This window comes from Salvelinus fontinalis, chromosome 8 (assembly GCF_029448725.1).
Source record: "Salvelinus fontinalis isolate EN_2023a chromosome 8, ASM2944872v1, whole genome shotgun sequence".
NCBI classification, from domain to species: domain Eukaryota; kingdom Metazoa; phylum Chordata; class Actinopteri; order Salmoniformes; family Salmonidae; genus Salvelinus; species Salvelinus fontinalis.
Window position 1 is genome coordinate 23,675,394 of NC_074672.1, and position 17,300 is coordinate 23,692,693.

The following is a 17,300-nucleotide window of genomic DNA, read 5'->3' on the forward strand; positions in this document are numbered from 1 at the left end:
CACCCCTATTACCCCCAAGTACAGTGACCCACCTGTGTAGTGCAGGGCAGTGGTCAATATGCTTGTGGATGGGGGCCTGTTGGAGCGTGGCGCCCCCTGGCTGGCGAACAGCGACACTCCGCTGTGGGCCTCCACGGTGAACGTGTAGTTAAGGTGGGGCTCCAGCTCGCTCACTGCCACCTTGGTGTCTATAAGGCCTGAGCTGGCCGGCTCGAGGCGCACCTTCTCCCCGCATGGCTGGCACGCGGTGCCCTCGCAGCGACGGCACTCCACGCTGTAGCTGATGTCACTGCGGCCGCCCGTGTCCTCCGGCGGACTCCATGACAGCTGCAGCTTGCCCGCCGCCAGCTGGGTGGTCGTGGCGACCAGTTCTCGCGGTGCTGAGGGCAGGCCTGAGGAAACAAGAGCAGGAAAATAGAAGCATGTTAGTTCATGTATGATTAATGTCGTCATTAACATTATGTTAAAAACTGTAGCATTCTGGGTCATTCTAATCTTTTTAGTGTCATAATGTTTTGGTCAAGAGAGCACTTTGTGCACAATGAAAAGCAAATCTCTCATTTGTTTTCAGTGTAGGATCCACCAATGCTGACAGTGCATTAAAAAGTACATTTCCAAAATGTACTCCTCACCTGAGCAGGGCCCTGTAGTTGGATCATCGGGAGCACGATAGAAGTCTTCTGCACACGGACAGAGCAGTGCCCCGGAGCTCAGCAGCTTGGTGTTAACAGGACAAAGCTCGCATGCGTCGTTGGACGCAAACTCTTTGAAGAAGCCTGGCTGACAAACTGAAAACACAACACACAGATAGGGGTGACTTTCATGGGGACCTGAGGGGAACTAGTTGAGAAACTGCAAATGAAAATATGGCAAGGACAACATGCTTCGACCCAAATGGCACCCTATTCCCTATATAATGCACTGTCCTATGGGCCCTGGTCAAAAGTAGCGCACTAAGGGAATAGGGTGCTATTTGGGATGCAAACACAACATTGTTACGTAGATGACTAATACAGTGTTTTCCTACATCCGAGGAGGAGTTTTGGTGCAGATTAGGCTCTAATCTATGGATTTCACATGACTGGGAATACAGATATGCATCTGTTCGTCACAGATATATACAGTGGGGAGAACAAGTATTTGATACACTGCCGTTTTTGCAGGTTTTCCTACTTAAAAAGCATGTAGAGGTCTGTCATTTTTATCATAGGTACACTTCAACTGTGAGAGACGGAATCTAAAACAAAAATCCAGAAAATCACATTGTATGATTTTTAAGAAATTAATTTGCATTTTATTGCATGACATAAGTATTTGATACATCATAAAAGCAGAACTTAATATTTGGTACAGAAACCTTTGTTTGCAATTACAGAGATCATACGTTTCCTGTAGTTCTTGACCAGGTTTGCACACACTGCAGCAGGGATTTTTGCCCACTCCTCCATACAGACCTTCTCCAGATCCTTCAGGTTTCGGGGCTGTCGCTGGGAAATACGGGCTTTCAGCTCCCTCCAAAGATTTTCTATTGGGTTCAGGTCTGGAGGACTGGCTAGGCCACTCCAGGACCTTGAGATGCTTCTTACGGAGCCAGTCCTTAGTTGCCCTGGCTGTGTGTTTCGGGTCGTTGTCATGCTGGAAGACCCAGCCACGACCCATCTTCCGGATGTGGAGGTCCTGGGCTGGCGTGGTTACACGTGGTCTGCGGTTGTGAGGCCAGTTGGACGTACTGCCAAATTCTCTAAAACGACCTTGGAGGCGGCTTATGGTAGAGAAATTAACATTAAATTCTCTGGGAACATCTTTGGTGGACATTCCTGCAGTTAGCATGCCAATTGCACACTCCAACAAAACTTGAGACATCTGTGGCATTGTGTTGTGTGACAAAACTGCACATTTTAAGGTGGCCTTTTATTGTGTAATGAGCATGCTGTTTAATCAGGTTCTTGATATGCCACACCTGTCAGGTGGATGTATTATCCTGGAAAGCGAATTTATATTCTTGTTCAGTGTACTTTAAACTCCTACACTTCCTTTAAACCATCCCCCTTCTCTCTCCATCGCTCTAAACTAATATAACTAGTCGTCCCACATTCCAGGACAGTATGTCAGCCATCAATACTTCACGAGGAGAGAAAACAGAGAGCAAGACAGAATCAAGTGTGAAAAGGCAGAAAGAGAGATAGAAAATGAAAAACTGAGCGGAACCATTATGTGCATAATTCAGCCGTCTTTTAAAAAGACACCTGTGCAGATATGAAACCGTATCGCTTAGATGTCTACTGATTTCACACGTGGGAGAATATAGTGGGAGAGCTGCAGGTAGGCTCCAGCTGTGCACCAACAGTAGGGGAATCAGAGTAAGACGTCATGAAATATCTGAGGGTCTCATGGAGGAAAGTGAAAATGAGAAGGCCACCCTTAAACGCGCCAAAAACATTCCAATGGCTGCTGGTCATGTCCTTGCTATATCCCCTTACATGATCACACATACTTGGGAGAGGAAATCTGACTTCAGTGGAAGGATTACTGTTCTCTTCTCCACACACACACACACCTTACTTTGGTTCTTCTATTTCCAGATCCTGCGGTACGGGGCTGTGTCCCAATAATCTCAAATAGCAGCTCTTCCTTAACCAGCTCTCTTTACCTAGGTTGACTTCATTACTTTATCAGACATGAAGAGTCTGAGGCCCTAATTTAAGACAGATGGATAGATGAATGATATCATGTAGATGGATGATATGTTTGATGTGAGCGACTGTATGCAAAGTAGGTACCAGGTAAAAAGGTGTTAGAAAAAAGGAGTTGGTTTGTGTGTGTGTGTGTGTGAGCGAGAGAATGCTAAAATGAAAGAGAGATTACAGGCAATTGAGGATTTTTTTTAATTTTTTTTTTATTTTACCTTTATTTAACTAGGCAAGTCAGTTAAGAACAAATTCTTATTTTCAATGACGGCCTAGGAACAGTGGGTTGACTGCCTGTTCAGGGGCAGAACGACAGATTTGTACCTTGTCAGCTCGGGGATTTGAACTTGCAACCTTTCGATTACTAGTCCAACGCTCTAACCACTAGGCTACCCTGCCGCCCCGACGTGAGAAACGTGAGAAAGGTGAAATATGTCAAGAATAAGTGACAGATGGTTTCAGTGTCTGCATCCAAAAGACAACAGGGACAAGTCGAGAAAGAAACAGATGTCTATTCTCAGAAAAATATCAGCTTTGTTTAGTTGCTGCCTTAGTTGTGGTCAAGTATGACTGAAGTTTACTTGGAAACTGCAAGTAACCTCACACTTGCCTGAAAGAAACTGCCTGCGTTTCATTTATTTCGAGGGTATTAACTCAAGTGACTGAGACATTCCCCTTCCTTTGCTCCATTCATCTTTTGTCTCGTTGGGGCCTCCAAGTTGCAGTCGAGCCATTTGTCAGCAATAGGAGGTGAACAAAGGATATACATTACAGTAAACGTCGGCGGCAATGGTGCAATCTTTGTTTGAGAGAAAATTCCTAGCATGAAAAGAATTTGGATTGTGAATGACGTCCTGCATGCAGCCTGCACGTTGCTCATTCTTTCATGTTACCCTTCTCTCTTTCTCTGCTTGCTGTTTCTAGAACATTCACGACTACTCTAACACCACCTCGAAGGCCAAAAAGAAATGGAGGGATAGAGAAACAGAAGGGGAGTAGATTGATAGAAAGACAGAGGGGTATCGAATCCTGCTGGAGACTTAAGAAGAAAAACGGCGAGCGAGAGGAGAATTGCATTGAGTGGGCAAACGAAACAGCTGCTGTCTCGAACCCCAATTCATAGGCCTCTGCCTCCCCTGCCTCCCCTCTCATAATCCCCAAATTCCTCTGTCCTCCCTGCTACTCCCTTCCAGCCTCACCAAAGGTTTCCAGCTAACCCATTAGCATTTCCTTTCACTAGCAATCAGCAGGCAGGAGAATGCTTTGCCATTAAACTCCAGAGAGAGGGGGGGGGGGTAGAAATAGTAGAAATGCCACATGGCAACTGAATAGAGAAGAATATGCTCTTTTTGCACAGCAGCGGCAGGAAGGAAAAAAAGTGGCTGCAATGCGTATGGTCAGGGCTGTGGTGAGATGGCCTTACACTAAGAGGCAGACTCTGTAATCAACAAGCAGTCCAGAATACGCCACCCAACCGGAGGCCCATGGGCCTAGAATAGAGGTCTTCACGGTTTCAACAGACCCAAAATTCCGAGATCCGACCTGGGACCCGAGTTGGTCCGGGTACTAAATTCTGACTTTTGTCTCGGATCTGGCTTAGGTCAGATATAATTGCCACTGGTGTCTGGATGTGCAATTAGCACCCCTTTCTCCCCAAGCCGGGTGAATGGGAAAGGAGTAGATTCACATCTGCTGTTCGAGAAATGCTTAATTTGATTTACCGACTGGACCCGATTGGACCGTTAATGTTTGTGTGATGAGAACTGCGCAAGCTTGTTCTCTGTCTCAGCCAACTGCAACTCAATAAAATGTATAGCTTATGTCCAGCTGAAACTGGTTCTGGCTGCTCGCATCACGTGCCTGCTGCTGAGGAGAGCGAGTGAAAGGAGCCTTGGCCCAGGCTACTGTTGATGATGGGAGACTTTTTTCTTTGAAATAAAACAAAAAAAGTTAGAGGAAAAACTGTATTGTGAAAAGAAGGCGACAAGAGGAGTGTCCTTGGAGACAAGTTTTAGTGAACAAAGATGAGAATGTTACTTTTCATTTATATACACGGCTCAAAAAAATAAAGGGAACACTTAAACAACACAATGTAACTCCAAGTCAATCACACTTCTGTGAAATCAAACTGTCCACTTAGGAAGTAACACTGATTGACAATAAATTGCACATGCTGTTGTGCAAATGGAATAGACAACAGGTGGAAATTATAGGCAATTAGCAAGACACCCCCAATAAAGGAGTGGTTCTGCAGGTGGTGACCACAGACCACTTCTCAGTTCCTATGCTTCCTGGCTGATGTTTTGGTCACTTTTGAATGCTGGCGGTGCTTTCACTCTAGTGGTAGCATGAGACGGAGTCTACAACCCACACAAGTGGCTCAGGTAGTGCAGCTCATCCAGGATGGCACGTCAATGCGAGCTGTGGCAAGAAGGTTTGCTGTGTCTGTCAGCGTAGTGTCCAGAGCATGGAGGCGCTACCAGGAGACAGGCCAGTACATCAGGAGACGTGGAGAAGGCCGTAGGAGGGCAACAACCCAGCAGCAGGACCGCTACCTCCGCCTTTGTGCAAGGAGGAGCACTGCCAGAGCCCTGCAAAATGACCTCCAGCAGGCCACAAATGTGTATGTGTCTGCTCAAACGGTCAGAAACAGACTCCATGAGGGTGGTATGAGGGCCCAACGTCCACAGGTGGGGGTTGTGCTTACAGCCCAACACCGTGCAGGACGTTTGGCTTTTGCCAGAGAACACCAAGATTGGCAAATTCGCCACTGGCGCCCTGTGCTCTTCACAGATGAAAGCAGGTTCACACTGAGCACATGTGACAGACGTGACAGAGTCTGGAGACACCGTGGAGAACGTTCTGCTGCCTGCAACATCCTCCAGCATGACCGGTTTGGCGGTGGGTCAGTCATGGTGTGGGGTGGCACTTCTTTGGGGGGCCGCACAGCCCTCCATGTGCTTGCCAGAGGTAGCCTGACTGCCATTAGGTACCGAGAGGAGATCCTCAGACCCCTTGTGAGACCATATGCTGGTGCGGTTGGCCCTGGGTTCCTCCTAATGCTAGACCTCATGTGGCTGGAGTGTTTCAGCAGTTCCTGCAAGAGGAAGGCATTGATGCTATGGACTGGCCCGCCCGTTCCCCAGACCTGAATCCAATTGAGCACATCTGGGACATCATGTCTCGCTCCATCCACCAACGCCACGTTGCACCACAGACTGCCCAGGAGTTGGCGGATGCTTTAGTCCAGGTCTGGGAGGAGATCCCTCAGGAGACCATCCGCCACCTCATCAGGAGCATGCCCAGGCGTTGTAGGGAGGTCATACAGGCACGTGGAGGCCACACACACTACGGAGCCTCATTTTGACTTGTTTTAAGGACATTACATCAAAGTTGGATCAGCCTGTAGTGTTGTTTTCCACTTTAATTTTGAGTGCGACTCCAAATCCAGACCTCCATGGGTTGATAAATTTGATTTACATTGATCATTTTTGTGTGATTTTGTTGTCAGCACATTCAACTATGTAAAGAAAAAAGTATTTAATAAGAATATTTCATTCATTCAGATCTAGGATGTGTTATTTTAGTGTTCCCTTTATTTTTTTGAGCAGTGTATTTCCGTATTTATGAATTGGTTGGTCATTATTATTAATAATTATTGGCCTATTTAAATAATTAAACCAGTTCTTTAAATAGCCTATGTAAAGTGCTTTGTTTAATTTTGTTAAGACATTTGTTAACTAAATGAAGCTCTGTCTAATTTTTTGCTTCGTATTTAGTTTAAGGTTAAAAGTTGGTCTGTTGTAAAATAAATAGCATTAGCCTATTGATGTTATTTGTTGGGTAGAACATTTGTTGGTAATAGTTGCAATATAGGCTAGCCTGTTCAAATCAAAGGTTTCATTCTGTTGAGACATTTTCGTTAGCCAAATTAAGTTGCAGCTGTAATGGTGTTTGCTGCAATAATATAAATACCAGTAGGCCTACTACGCTACCTTCACTCAAACCATGAAAAAGGAAAAACCAAAGAGGGCAAGATGCAAAACGTAATTTAATGCTGCAATATAATAACCTCTTCGTATTTTCCCTATAAACGATTTCTTCACTTTCTTTTGAAATTACCCTAATAAAGTCAAGCAACTTTTGTCTGATATAGCTACTGCAGGCCTATGAAGGCAGTGAGCACCGGCACTCCATCGAACTCCGACAGTTGTAAATCATATTCAGATAGAAAATTAACAAATTAGCCTCCTTCCGGACGTCAATATCTGTTTAGGAGTAGTAGCCTAGTAGCCTAGTATTTTTTTAAATCCATGTCGGTCGGGAACATGGCACTGGCATTTCTTTCTTTCTTTCTCTCGGTCTCTAGGCCTAAGCTCTTCTCCCTTAATATTTATATTTTAAATATTAATATCATACAGTGGACACCTAGGCCTATATGATTGCAATGGCCTGATGCATTTAGCGCTCAAATCTCCGACAGCTGAACCGCGAGGTAGACAGTTTAATACGTTTTAAAAAACAATAGGTTTTGAATATGCTACACATCGAATCGTTTTTGTAATTTGCTATATATGGGCAGTTTAAGAACACGCAACTGTGGATCATTTGGCCAATGTCGCTTGTTTATTGATGGTGCTGGCAGCGCCCAGGTTTCTTTCTACTCTCAGATCTGAACTAGCACGGGTCTATTTGGGAACGTTTCCCACTGTTTTTTGCAGAACGGGTCTGACTGTACTCGCGTCCATTTCGGGAACGTGTCTCAGTTTTAAAAAATATATATATTTATGCATATCAGGTCGGGTGGGAAAGGCAACTTTTTGGACCTGTGAAGACCTCTAGCCCTTTACAATATAGTTCAGGCCCATTTCCTTTACTGCCTTTCTCTAGAAAGGTCAGCACATGTGTAAACTGACTCACAATCATAGGAAATTAATCCAAAGAATGTGATCAAGAGGTATCGGTGACCACCAGCTGATTCGTTTTTGAGGAGGAATAGGAACTGAAGAAGGATAAAGGAATGTTCCTCTGAAAGTGAGAGAGTGGTTCGTCTTTGCTGTTGGACACAACAGGAAGCGCGAGGCTGACGCTGAGCTTCCTTCCTCCAGCAGCCAATCAAAGTACGCGAGGGAAGAGGGCCACAGATTGAGTCCAGGGAAAAATTAGGGGAGAGAGCTGAAATGTTGTTGACAAAGAACAGAACAGGGAGTAAGACTCTTGAGGAAAACCGGGTGCATTTCTCAAGTAAATAAAAGTCTGTCAACCTCTAAGAGTCAGACAGCTGAGAAACTGAAGCGAGAATGCCTCCTTTTTTTGCCCTTTGGGATCCCCTGGGATGTAGGCCCTGTTTGTCATTTGAGAGGCCCTGTGCCTAAAGAGCCTGGGCGTTTGTTTATAGTGAGTGACTGGCGGGTCCTGGTGGATTCTGGGAGTTGAGTGGGCTGGTTTGTCAGCCGGAGTTAAGATGGATGAGATGGAGACAGTGATAAATGCACGGACGAATGGATGGATGGATGAATAGGTACACAGCGGCCGGACAACAGAAAGCCCTCAAGCCCTTGAATAAAGTGGGGGTGCGCTAGAGGAGAGGTGCAAAACAAAAAGCCTAAGTCAAGTCCCAGGCTCTTTTGGTTTTAGAGCACAGGAGGGTCATGTCTGCCCCAGGGTAGTAGTAAAATTGTCTGACTACAGGGAGTTGATGGCCTACTAAAACAAACACAGGAGAGAAGTGAGGGAAGGAGCAAGAAAGGGGAAACCACAGCTTATTTCGCAGGGAGAACACAAAAAAAGGGTATAAAAATAAAGCTCCAGAAAAGCAACAATGTTGAGATCATTATCATGACTAATCGTAGATATCCAGGGAAAAGTCAGCATCCATCAGATTTTGCAGGTATCGGCTATTTTGAAGCAGGTTTTAGTTGCAATGTTTGTAATATGTGGTAGTTTCATATACCTTGGTTGAATGCACTTATTTAAGTTGCTCTGGAAACGAGCATCTGCTAAAATGCATTTTCTGCTCCCATTTTCCCATGTGATGTCACTAATACCATGTTTACATGTGCAGGACAAGTAGAACAATGTGTGTATCTGACGGGGGAGGGGTAGTGGTAACCTGAAGCCATGGGGTCACAGATGGAGGAGTGGGGCCGAGAGAGGGGGGGGGGGGGTGTGAAGGTGTGTAGGGACATTAGTCAAAAGGATAAGCTGACCGATGGAGCAGCTGTAAGGGAATTACATCTGTTTTACAATTCCACTTAGGCTTTCATCTGGTTGTCAACAAACACAATAAATTCCCTAATACCTTTTTCTTCACACTCCTCTTCCCTCGTGCTGATCACAGAGGGGAAGTGACAGGGGAAGTGAGAGGAGTGCAAGCAGCAATGCATGCATTAAAACAACCATCACACAAACCAACAAAGAGGTCTAACACAAAATAGATGTCATGGTCTGATTAAATAATATTCTTCTTTCCTTTCTATTCATGTCCTGTCCTTCGACTACACTGCCCAACAGCCACCACAGTCATCTAGGACACACTTCCTTTGCCTTTCCTAAAAGTCAAGGCCAGACATCCAGGTGGCCACGCAAGCTGGATTCCAACGTGTCTGCTTCCTGTTAAGAGGCCAAATTAATGAACCAATAAACAAAATGAGTTATCACTGGGCCGCAAAAACCAAAGGAGTGAAAGGGGGGGGATTGACTGCAGCGCAACAATGGAAAGCCCTGAGCCAACAGGTTGGAGAGTGGTTGAGGATTAGGTGGCGTCCGGTTTCCGTTGGAGCCCGTCCTGTCCGGTTGGGGGACGGAAAGTGCTGAGCTCACACACCGGCAGCACAATACACAAATCTCCACAGCCCAACCACGTTGTACAGGAATGCCATACAGAGGAAATATGCACCAAAAACATGCCACGGAATAGTTTTTCAGCAAAGTACCAACATAGGGGGAAATGGAGCTACATGCCACCTGGGAGTAATGGTATGTCTGGATACTGTTAGAATAAATGGCACAAATGTCTTTGTATGAGAACACTGAGACACCAAAGGTTTATTGCTCTGTGTTTTGTTCAAGTTACTCTGCTGTTGCACTGTCAGCCATACCAGAAAGTAGGAATCTCTTTGGCCTACATATGCCCAGAGAAGAGCCATCTGTGCTCATCCTCATGACTAGCCGATGCTATTATACCATATTAAGTGCTTCCTACGAGTTTCTAACCATAACCCTTATTTACTTATGAAATGTATGTCTCAGAAAAGCAATAGGATTTCACATACGATATTGCAACCACAACATACAGGCCTATTGAATGAATTCTAAAGCAAAAGGCTAAACTTGCTCCATCAATTTAAAAATCAGTAAAACATTTTGAAATGCACAATTTAGATAAATATTGGCCACTACTCAGTTTTATGTCATCTCTTATAGAATTCATTGAATTCTAATGGGCACAAAATTCAACATGATAGTGCATGACACTGTTGAGAGGCAATTTACTCAGTCCCTCCATTTTCTAGCCCACGCTCTGAACCTCCATGTAAGAGGTCAACATCAACTTGGCACAAGATCACAGAATCACATTAAAAGTAATCACAACCAATCTCCCGAAACTTCACCATTCCCCATTTCCAATTTCCAAAGGGTAAGAAAGGCGCTTTTATATGAACATGCTGAAAGTGCAAAACTAGTCTGATAAGATCCTTAATGATTTCTTGGACTATGAACACAATGTGATCATAGGCCTAGTAAATCCACAGTATCCATAATGATGAGTTAAGCTATGGATCGCAAGGAGGGACAAAGTGTACGTAACACTGTAGGCGTATGCACCCAATCTGATCAGGAACGAAATGTCACAACAAACCAGTCTCAGAGAGGTTCCCAGAGAGGTTTCCTTCCTTGGCTCCAGCAACAGAGACTGCACTGCTGATATTATGTTGCACCAAAATAACAATTGCGCTGGTCTTCTTCATAATGACTCTCCGGAGAGTAAACTGGGGTGAATCGTCTCGTTTTGTCACGTATTCACTGAATCGTCTGTGTCATATCAAGGCTGTAATCCCAATAAACATATTCTGAACATTAAAATATTTCAGTTCACATTTTAATCAGGATTATAGTTTTATGTTTCTTGGTCAATATGTGAAGAATGGCAACAGTTTTTGCTGCATGTAAGTGTATCCACCCAAAACTGTGGGATACATATAGGGAATACTGTTCAAATTTAGGGTGGGTTTATCGTTTTAAGAGACAGTTGTCAAATAAGCAAAAATACTTATTTATTTACTAGCATCCACAGAACAGAGCAAAGTCTAAATAATCAGTCACATATGGGTCGTGTGAAACGGGATGTTGCGATTCAAATAGTGTCACATTCAGGACCTACACACTGGCCAACCATAATAAAACCTTCATCATTCAGAGAGCAATAGAAAACCAAGAAGGAACGTGGTCATCTTGTAGCTGGTTACAATAAAAACTCAGTAATGATGTCGCTTATGATCATAAACTCATAGGAGAGTTTGAAAATGGAGATGTGAAAAGAGGGGGGGGGTAGAGCCTGGGAGCAATAAAATCTATCTAGACAGAGTGAATGAATGAGGGTGAAAGAAAAAAAAACAACAGAAGGAGCAAAATAAATAGGCAGGATTTTACATTACATTTAGAGCATTCATCTTAAGATGGCTAGGTGAGACTACCATATCACAGTCGTAGTAAGTACATTTTTCCTCAATAAAGAAGTTATCAGCAAAGTCAGTGCTAGTAGGAACAGACAAGGGAATAAGAATGACTGAGACGTCTTATTTAAGATTATCAGGAAGACAAAGATGCAGGCAGTACCAGTAGTTACTGCACATAAAACACACACCCAAGTAATTTACTACCCACACAAATCACTCACCACATGGAAGGCACAGTCATTCAGCTTCAGTGTCACCGACAGTTTAACTTGACATCACTTTAGGGGGGAGGAAAACTAGGCCTAGATTACTGGAAAAGGGAACTCCTCCTTCGGGAGAAAATAACCTTACCAGAACTCATTTACTGGTTCTATCAAGATTTTTCCTACAGAAAGTATTCTAAAAAAAGAGCCCAACATTGACTGTGTGTAAACACGAGCATTTAGAAACTGAGTGTGCGTCCCAATTCACAATATAGTGCTCTACTTTTGACCATAGGGTGCAATTTGGAACGCATATAGTTGGTCCTAAGTCATATTTGCCCAGCTCCGGGATGAGTGTGCACACGGCTTTACTGTGGGTGACATGGTGTGGGCATGGACAGCTCAACACAATCCAAGGAGCAGCTGGGCCAAATGTTTATCTTTCTGTGGTAACACAAGGTATGTGTACTTTTGTGCCAGCGAAGATTGTGTAAGGAAGGGCGTTCTTTTTAAAGGAGGAAAACTGTGTCAATGTCAACAGTGAGTCAACTGGAACACACAACATGGGGGAAAAGGGGGAGAGGGTACGTGCATGCGCGCGTGTGTGTGTGTATGCATACGTAGGCATGATTGCATGTTTGTACTGCATGCATGGTTGTATCCATGACTTTTTCAACTAAAAATCCCAAGCTCATTCAACTTACACTGTAGCTGTCTGTATTCAACCTCCCATGGAATGAATATATCCATCTGACTCTATCCACTCCCTTTCTCAATCCATCACTTCCATTCATTGTCCTGTAAGATGGAGTACACTACAAATGGCATTCTATTCCCCATGTATAGGGCTGTGGTCAAAAGTTGTGCACTATATTAGATAAAGTGCCATTTGGGATGCATTGCAGGAGTCCTCCCTAAGGAATTCCTCAGACCTGCAGTAATCTGGGAGGTTCCTCAGTAAATGGAAGAGGAATGCAGTGGAGAAGAAGGGGAGGACAAGGGGAGCCAGTGCCTACAGCTCAACACTGCACCTCACTGTTCTACCTTTACATTCCATTCCTCACCTTTTTATCACAACCTTTCTCAGTCTCTGTGTGCGAGTGTTTCTCTGTCACCCACCCCACTATACTTTCATCTAAAACTATGTCCTGACAGAAATAAAATGACAGGAAATGTCCATTACCAATGGAGGGGAAGCTGAGAAAATATGTGTGTGTGTGTGTGTTCCAAAATCAGTGGTGCAGTAACATGCCTAGTATTCAGGTGATGATAGTTTTGTGGTGCTCTCAGAACAGCTCCTAACAGGCCTGAGCATGCCAACACTCTCTCACACACCCTGCTGCAGTACCACACAAAACCCTCAAATGTTGAAACCTCGTCTCTCACAGCAGCTCTGAGATAGAGTGAAAAGTGGAATGTGAAGGAGAGAGTGAAGGACAGAGAGAGAGAGAGCATGCCCAATGGCTTAAGGAATGCATATTTATCTGATGCATGTAACCAACAAAGTCAGAGACAACCAGAGGGGGTAGTTTTCCCTCATCCCCTGCCACCTAGTAGTAAAGTAAAGTAAATTCATCACCAGTATAGTCTCTGAGTTTGACTTGTGAACCTCCCATCTTTGATCAACATCTGTCATTTTGTCAGGACTCAGAAGAATGTAGACTAGAGGGCCTCTGATGAGGACTTGAATGCAACATGGTTGCAATGGAACTACAAAGCCCAGGGGTTGAGTGACGGTAAGACTACCTATGAGTATCTTAGAAAAGAGAATGAATGACAAATTAGTAGGAAACTAGCTTACAAGGGCCAGAGGTCCTGATAAGCATGGCTACTACCAAAACTGGGCACCTCACAAACCCGTTTCAGTTAAGAGGAACATTTCTGACTTAAAAGTATAATATAAAGTACTTTTATCTTGATAGATTTGATATCACATCACATGCATGGCCTAAGAGTAGCTGAATTTTGTTACAATGTTTCTACATTGTAGTTTGGGTTCAAGGTCAGAGATAATGTAGTGACATGCATGTTTTATAACACAAATGGTAAACACCTTCTGCTAAATATCTCTATGCAGACTCACGTCAGCTCACACACGCACGGGCAAACACAGCATTAGAGTCCATGATGCTAGAGGCCAGCACTCAGAATGCCCAGCTGTCAGTGAGCCAAGAGAACACAGGAACATTATACCTTACCTCGACATGTGTCGTTGAAGGCCTCGTAGCCGGGCATGCATTGGCACTGTCCAACAGGCACCACCCACTCTCCGTCCATCGTGCAGTAGATGCGGGGCGACTCCTCACTCACTGCGTTCTCCACGCAGGCCCCCGCCACTTCCCTCAGGGCCTGGTTCACCCCCCCACCCGCCACTGTCTCAGGGAAGGCTGCCAAGCTCTTGACGGTGGCCGGGCAGGTCTTGTAGTAAACCCTGACAGAGAGCAGCGCCATGCAGGCCCCAATGTCCTGGAAGGCCAGGTAGAAGCCTTTCCTGCTGAGGCTCTCCACCACCCGCGTCTCTGTGTTGATGCGCAGCTCATTGCGGCTGGTGATCTCGTCCGGCGCGATGGTGGCCACCTTCTTGAACTGGCCCTTGCGGAAGCTGGTGCCGATGTCGGCGTCCGACTCAGAGGAGAACAGGTTGAAGGTCTCCTTGCAGGTGAGCGACGAGCCATCAAATGAGTTGCAGTCACGCACAATGAACTGCAGCTCCACGAAGACGCGAGAGGCCGACGGGCGGCGCTGGATGAAGGTGGTGCGCAACCAGTTGTCCTGCTCATGCTCGCCCACATTACACACAGAGTAGGTGTACAACTGGGAGCCATTCAGACTCCTCTGGACCACCTCCCACTGAAACACACAGACAGACCATCAGGACTCCAGTCACATACTGACTCCGGGGATACATGACTAATAGTGGGATGGAACAAAGTTAAAATGTTCAATGCTTATGGGGGGTGCCCAACTGCCCATGTTGACATCTGAAATGCTAATGGTGTGCCTTAATTTGTTAGATGAGTTCCCGGACCCCCGGCACTCCTGTAATTTGAACCCTGGAGACAAAGGGAAAGCGTGAGAGAGAGCGAGGGAGACCCCAAAGGAACATATTAAGACATAAAAGTGGCGAGAAAAGACGAGGCCTTAGCAAAGGGTTGAAGCCAGCTGATTTTGACAATGCCATTGAAATAACACTGAGGTCTGTCAACAATGTCTGTCAACATCTTATGCAACATATGTTGATCCATGCAGCCAACTCTTGCTGCCACAGAAGTTAGACATTTTAGTAAGAAGTCTTCAATGTTCAGCTTAATAGTAGCTGCTGAAATACATGTGTCCACACAGGGGTTCTCTCTGCATGTTACCACTGCTATTAATTAAAGGAATGTGCTTTGTTGGCTGACTGTGTGGCATCACATGAACGGGGGCATGCAACAGGAGAGAGAGCGCCTCCATAACACTACTGAACAAGGGAGAGTCAAACGTGAATGACCACTCAAAAGTAAATTAAACAAAATTGGACCCAAGCACACATACTACACAAAAGCACACGATAGCAAAAAACAATAATCTGTTGTGCTTTACTGTGACGAAAGACAACACATTTTCTCCTTATGAGAAAAAGATAGCCAACTTAACTCACTACATCTACATTTCCCAAAAAGCACTATATGCTCCAAACTTTAGGTCAATTGCACCCTTACATACACTTCTGAAATGAGGGACTTAAAACCACATGAAGCCCCAAGTATTCTCTACCACACTTGCTATAGCTACCATTCTCTCCCTTGGAATAGTCCTGACATGCTGCCATCTAAAACCCAACCCCCACTAGAATAATGTGACCCTTTCACATATTCAACTTGAACGTTACACTTTTAGTAATGTTTATACATGAGCACCAAGTTATAGCACCCAGAAAAGTAGATACTGGTGTAACCGATGTGAAATGGCTTGCTAGTTAGCGGTGGTGCGCGCTAATAGCATTTCAATCGGTGACGTCACTCGCTTTGAGACCTTGAAGTAGTGGTTCCCCTTGCTCTGCAAGAGCCACGGCTTTTGTGGAGCGATGGGTAACGATGCTTCGTGGGTGACTGTTGTTGATGTGTGCAGAGGGTCCCTGGTACGCGCGCCGGGTCGGGGCAAGGGGACGGACTAAAGTTAAACTGTTACACTGGCAAATAAGAGTTGTTAAAGTTGTGTGAAGGTAAGAAAGTCAGACATGGCATACTATGTGCTACCCCATCCATACTTCCCCAAAGAGAACAGTACAGAGACAGGGCAATGGAAAGAATGGATGGATACTGACCCCTTGCTTGGATCCTTGTTCATAGGGCCAGGTCAGCCAGCCTAGCTCACTCCCTGATGCCCTCATATCCAACAGCACCTCTGCAGAGGGGAAAAGTACAATTCAATCAAATAGGTCTTAACCTACTAAAATGTGATTGACTTACCACAGAAAGCTGGGACATGTACATTTTTAAAGTTAATTTGCTTCTTTCTATTAGGTATTATCATTTGAACTCTAATATCTTACCCCAAGAATAGTAATTGTCTAAATCCCCTACACTTCAAGTGAGGCTCAAACATAGGCCTATGTTAGTGACTTATACAATTAAAAAGGAAGCTTAGGGTGTAATCATTAACTTGAGATGGAATATCCTAACTTTCTCATCATTCAACTTTGCTGCGCAATAAGTTGTACCAGGCATGAATGTTCAGCCCAACCACGCAGATAATTATTCATTTTATATGGTTATATTTAATATGTTCACAATATCTTAATGCAATCTTATTGATCTAGAGACAATATAAAAGTTCAAAATTCCAACAGGTAGTGGCACTCTATAATGTAGCAAGACTGCTCTCAACACACCCTCATCTTGATAAAGAGATCAGCATAGATACTGAATCGAATGCGGGCGAAACTTGAACATCTAAAAAAGTATAAATGATTGCATTATAAACAGTTTCTGGTCAAAATCAACAAACTTAAAAACTTCTACAAGTTGCGACATTGTATCAATAGCCCATGTTCTTGCCCTGTGCTTTAAACATCCACTTCTTCGTGGTCCCACAACCTGAACAGAGCGGGATATACTTCTTGCAACAGAAGCATTTTGATTTCAAATAGTTACCAAAGTTTGAAAAGTAGTCAAGACTTTCGCTTACCTTCTTTAGTTTGCAGTGTAATAAATATACCGTTAATTAATACATAGGAAAACAACAAGCGCTTAATTCCACGGGAATCCATTTGAGAATGTTTTCTTCTTATTTCTAGGCTTGGTTGGGACCCTTCCACCCTCTCATCAGTTGCTCAACTAAACCGTGAGCTCGCGAAAGCCTCATTCACCAATGCGGACGTCACCAACTCCGCCTGTTGGAATGTCATCAATTCCATAAAGGTGGGTGTGTGGCAAATTGGCATTATGGTTTTGATGGCCTCAGCCATTTACCTTAGCGACAAGCAAAGCAGAATCAATACAATGTTGGCCTATTTACCTTTTTATGATTTTTTTTTTTGTGTACAAAAATAAGAAGAGAGAATTCTGCATGAAACTCATGATACAAGTTTATCAATCACATTATTATCATATTCATATAATCTAGAATCTGAAGCAAAGACAACTGAATCCATAGTCAAGATAAATAAAATTACAAAGAATTGTACTAATTGGCTTTAGAATTTGAAATACCATACTCTTGATGAATATAAGTGAAGTGAAACATCTGTA

General features: G+C 44.2%; 1 protein-coding gene across 1 annotated transcript in view; it reads right to left on the reverse strand.

Annotated features, from left to right (window-relative positions):
- Positions 1-16,872, reverse strand: part of epha2b (eph receptor A2 b) — a 33,815-nt gene extending 16,943 nt beyond the window's left edge. The window contains exons 1-5 of the mRNA XM_055931784.1: positions 16,738-16,872; positions 15,875-15,954; positions 13,767-14,418; positions 633-788; positions 33-392 (exon numbers count right to left, since the gene is read on the reverse strand). Of these exons, the coding sequence (XP_055787759.1) occupies positions 33-392; positions 633-788; positions 13,767-14,418; positions 15,875-15,954; positions 16,738-16,819 (1,330 nt within the window). The 5' untranslated portion in view covers positions 16,820-16,872. The remainder of the gene's footprint in view (positions 1-32; positions 393-632; positions 789-13,766; positions 14,419-15,874; positions 15,955-16,737) is intronic.
- Positions 16,873-17,300: the final 428 nt, after the last annotated feature.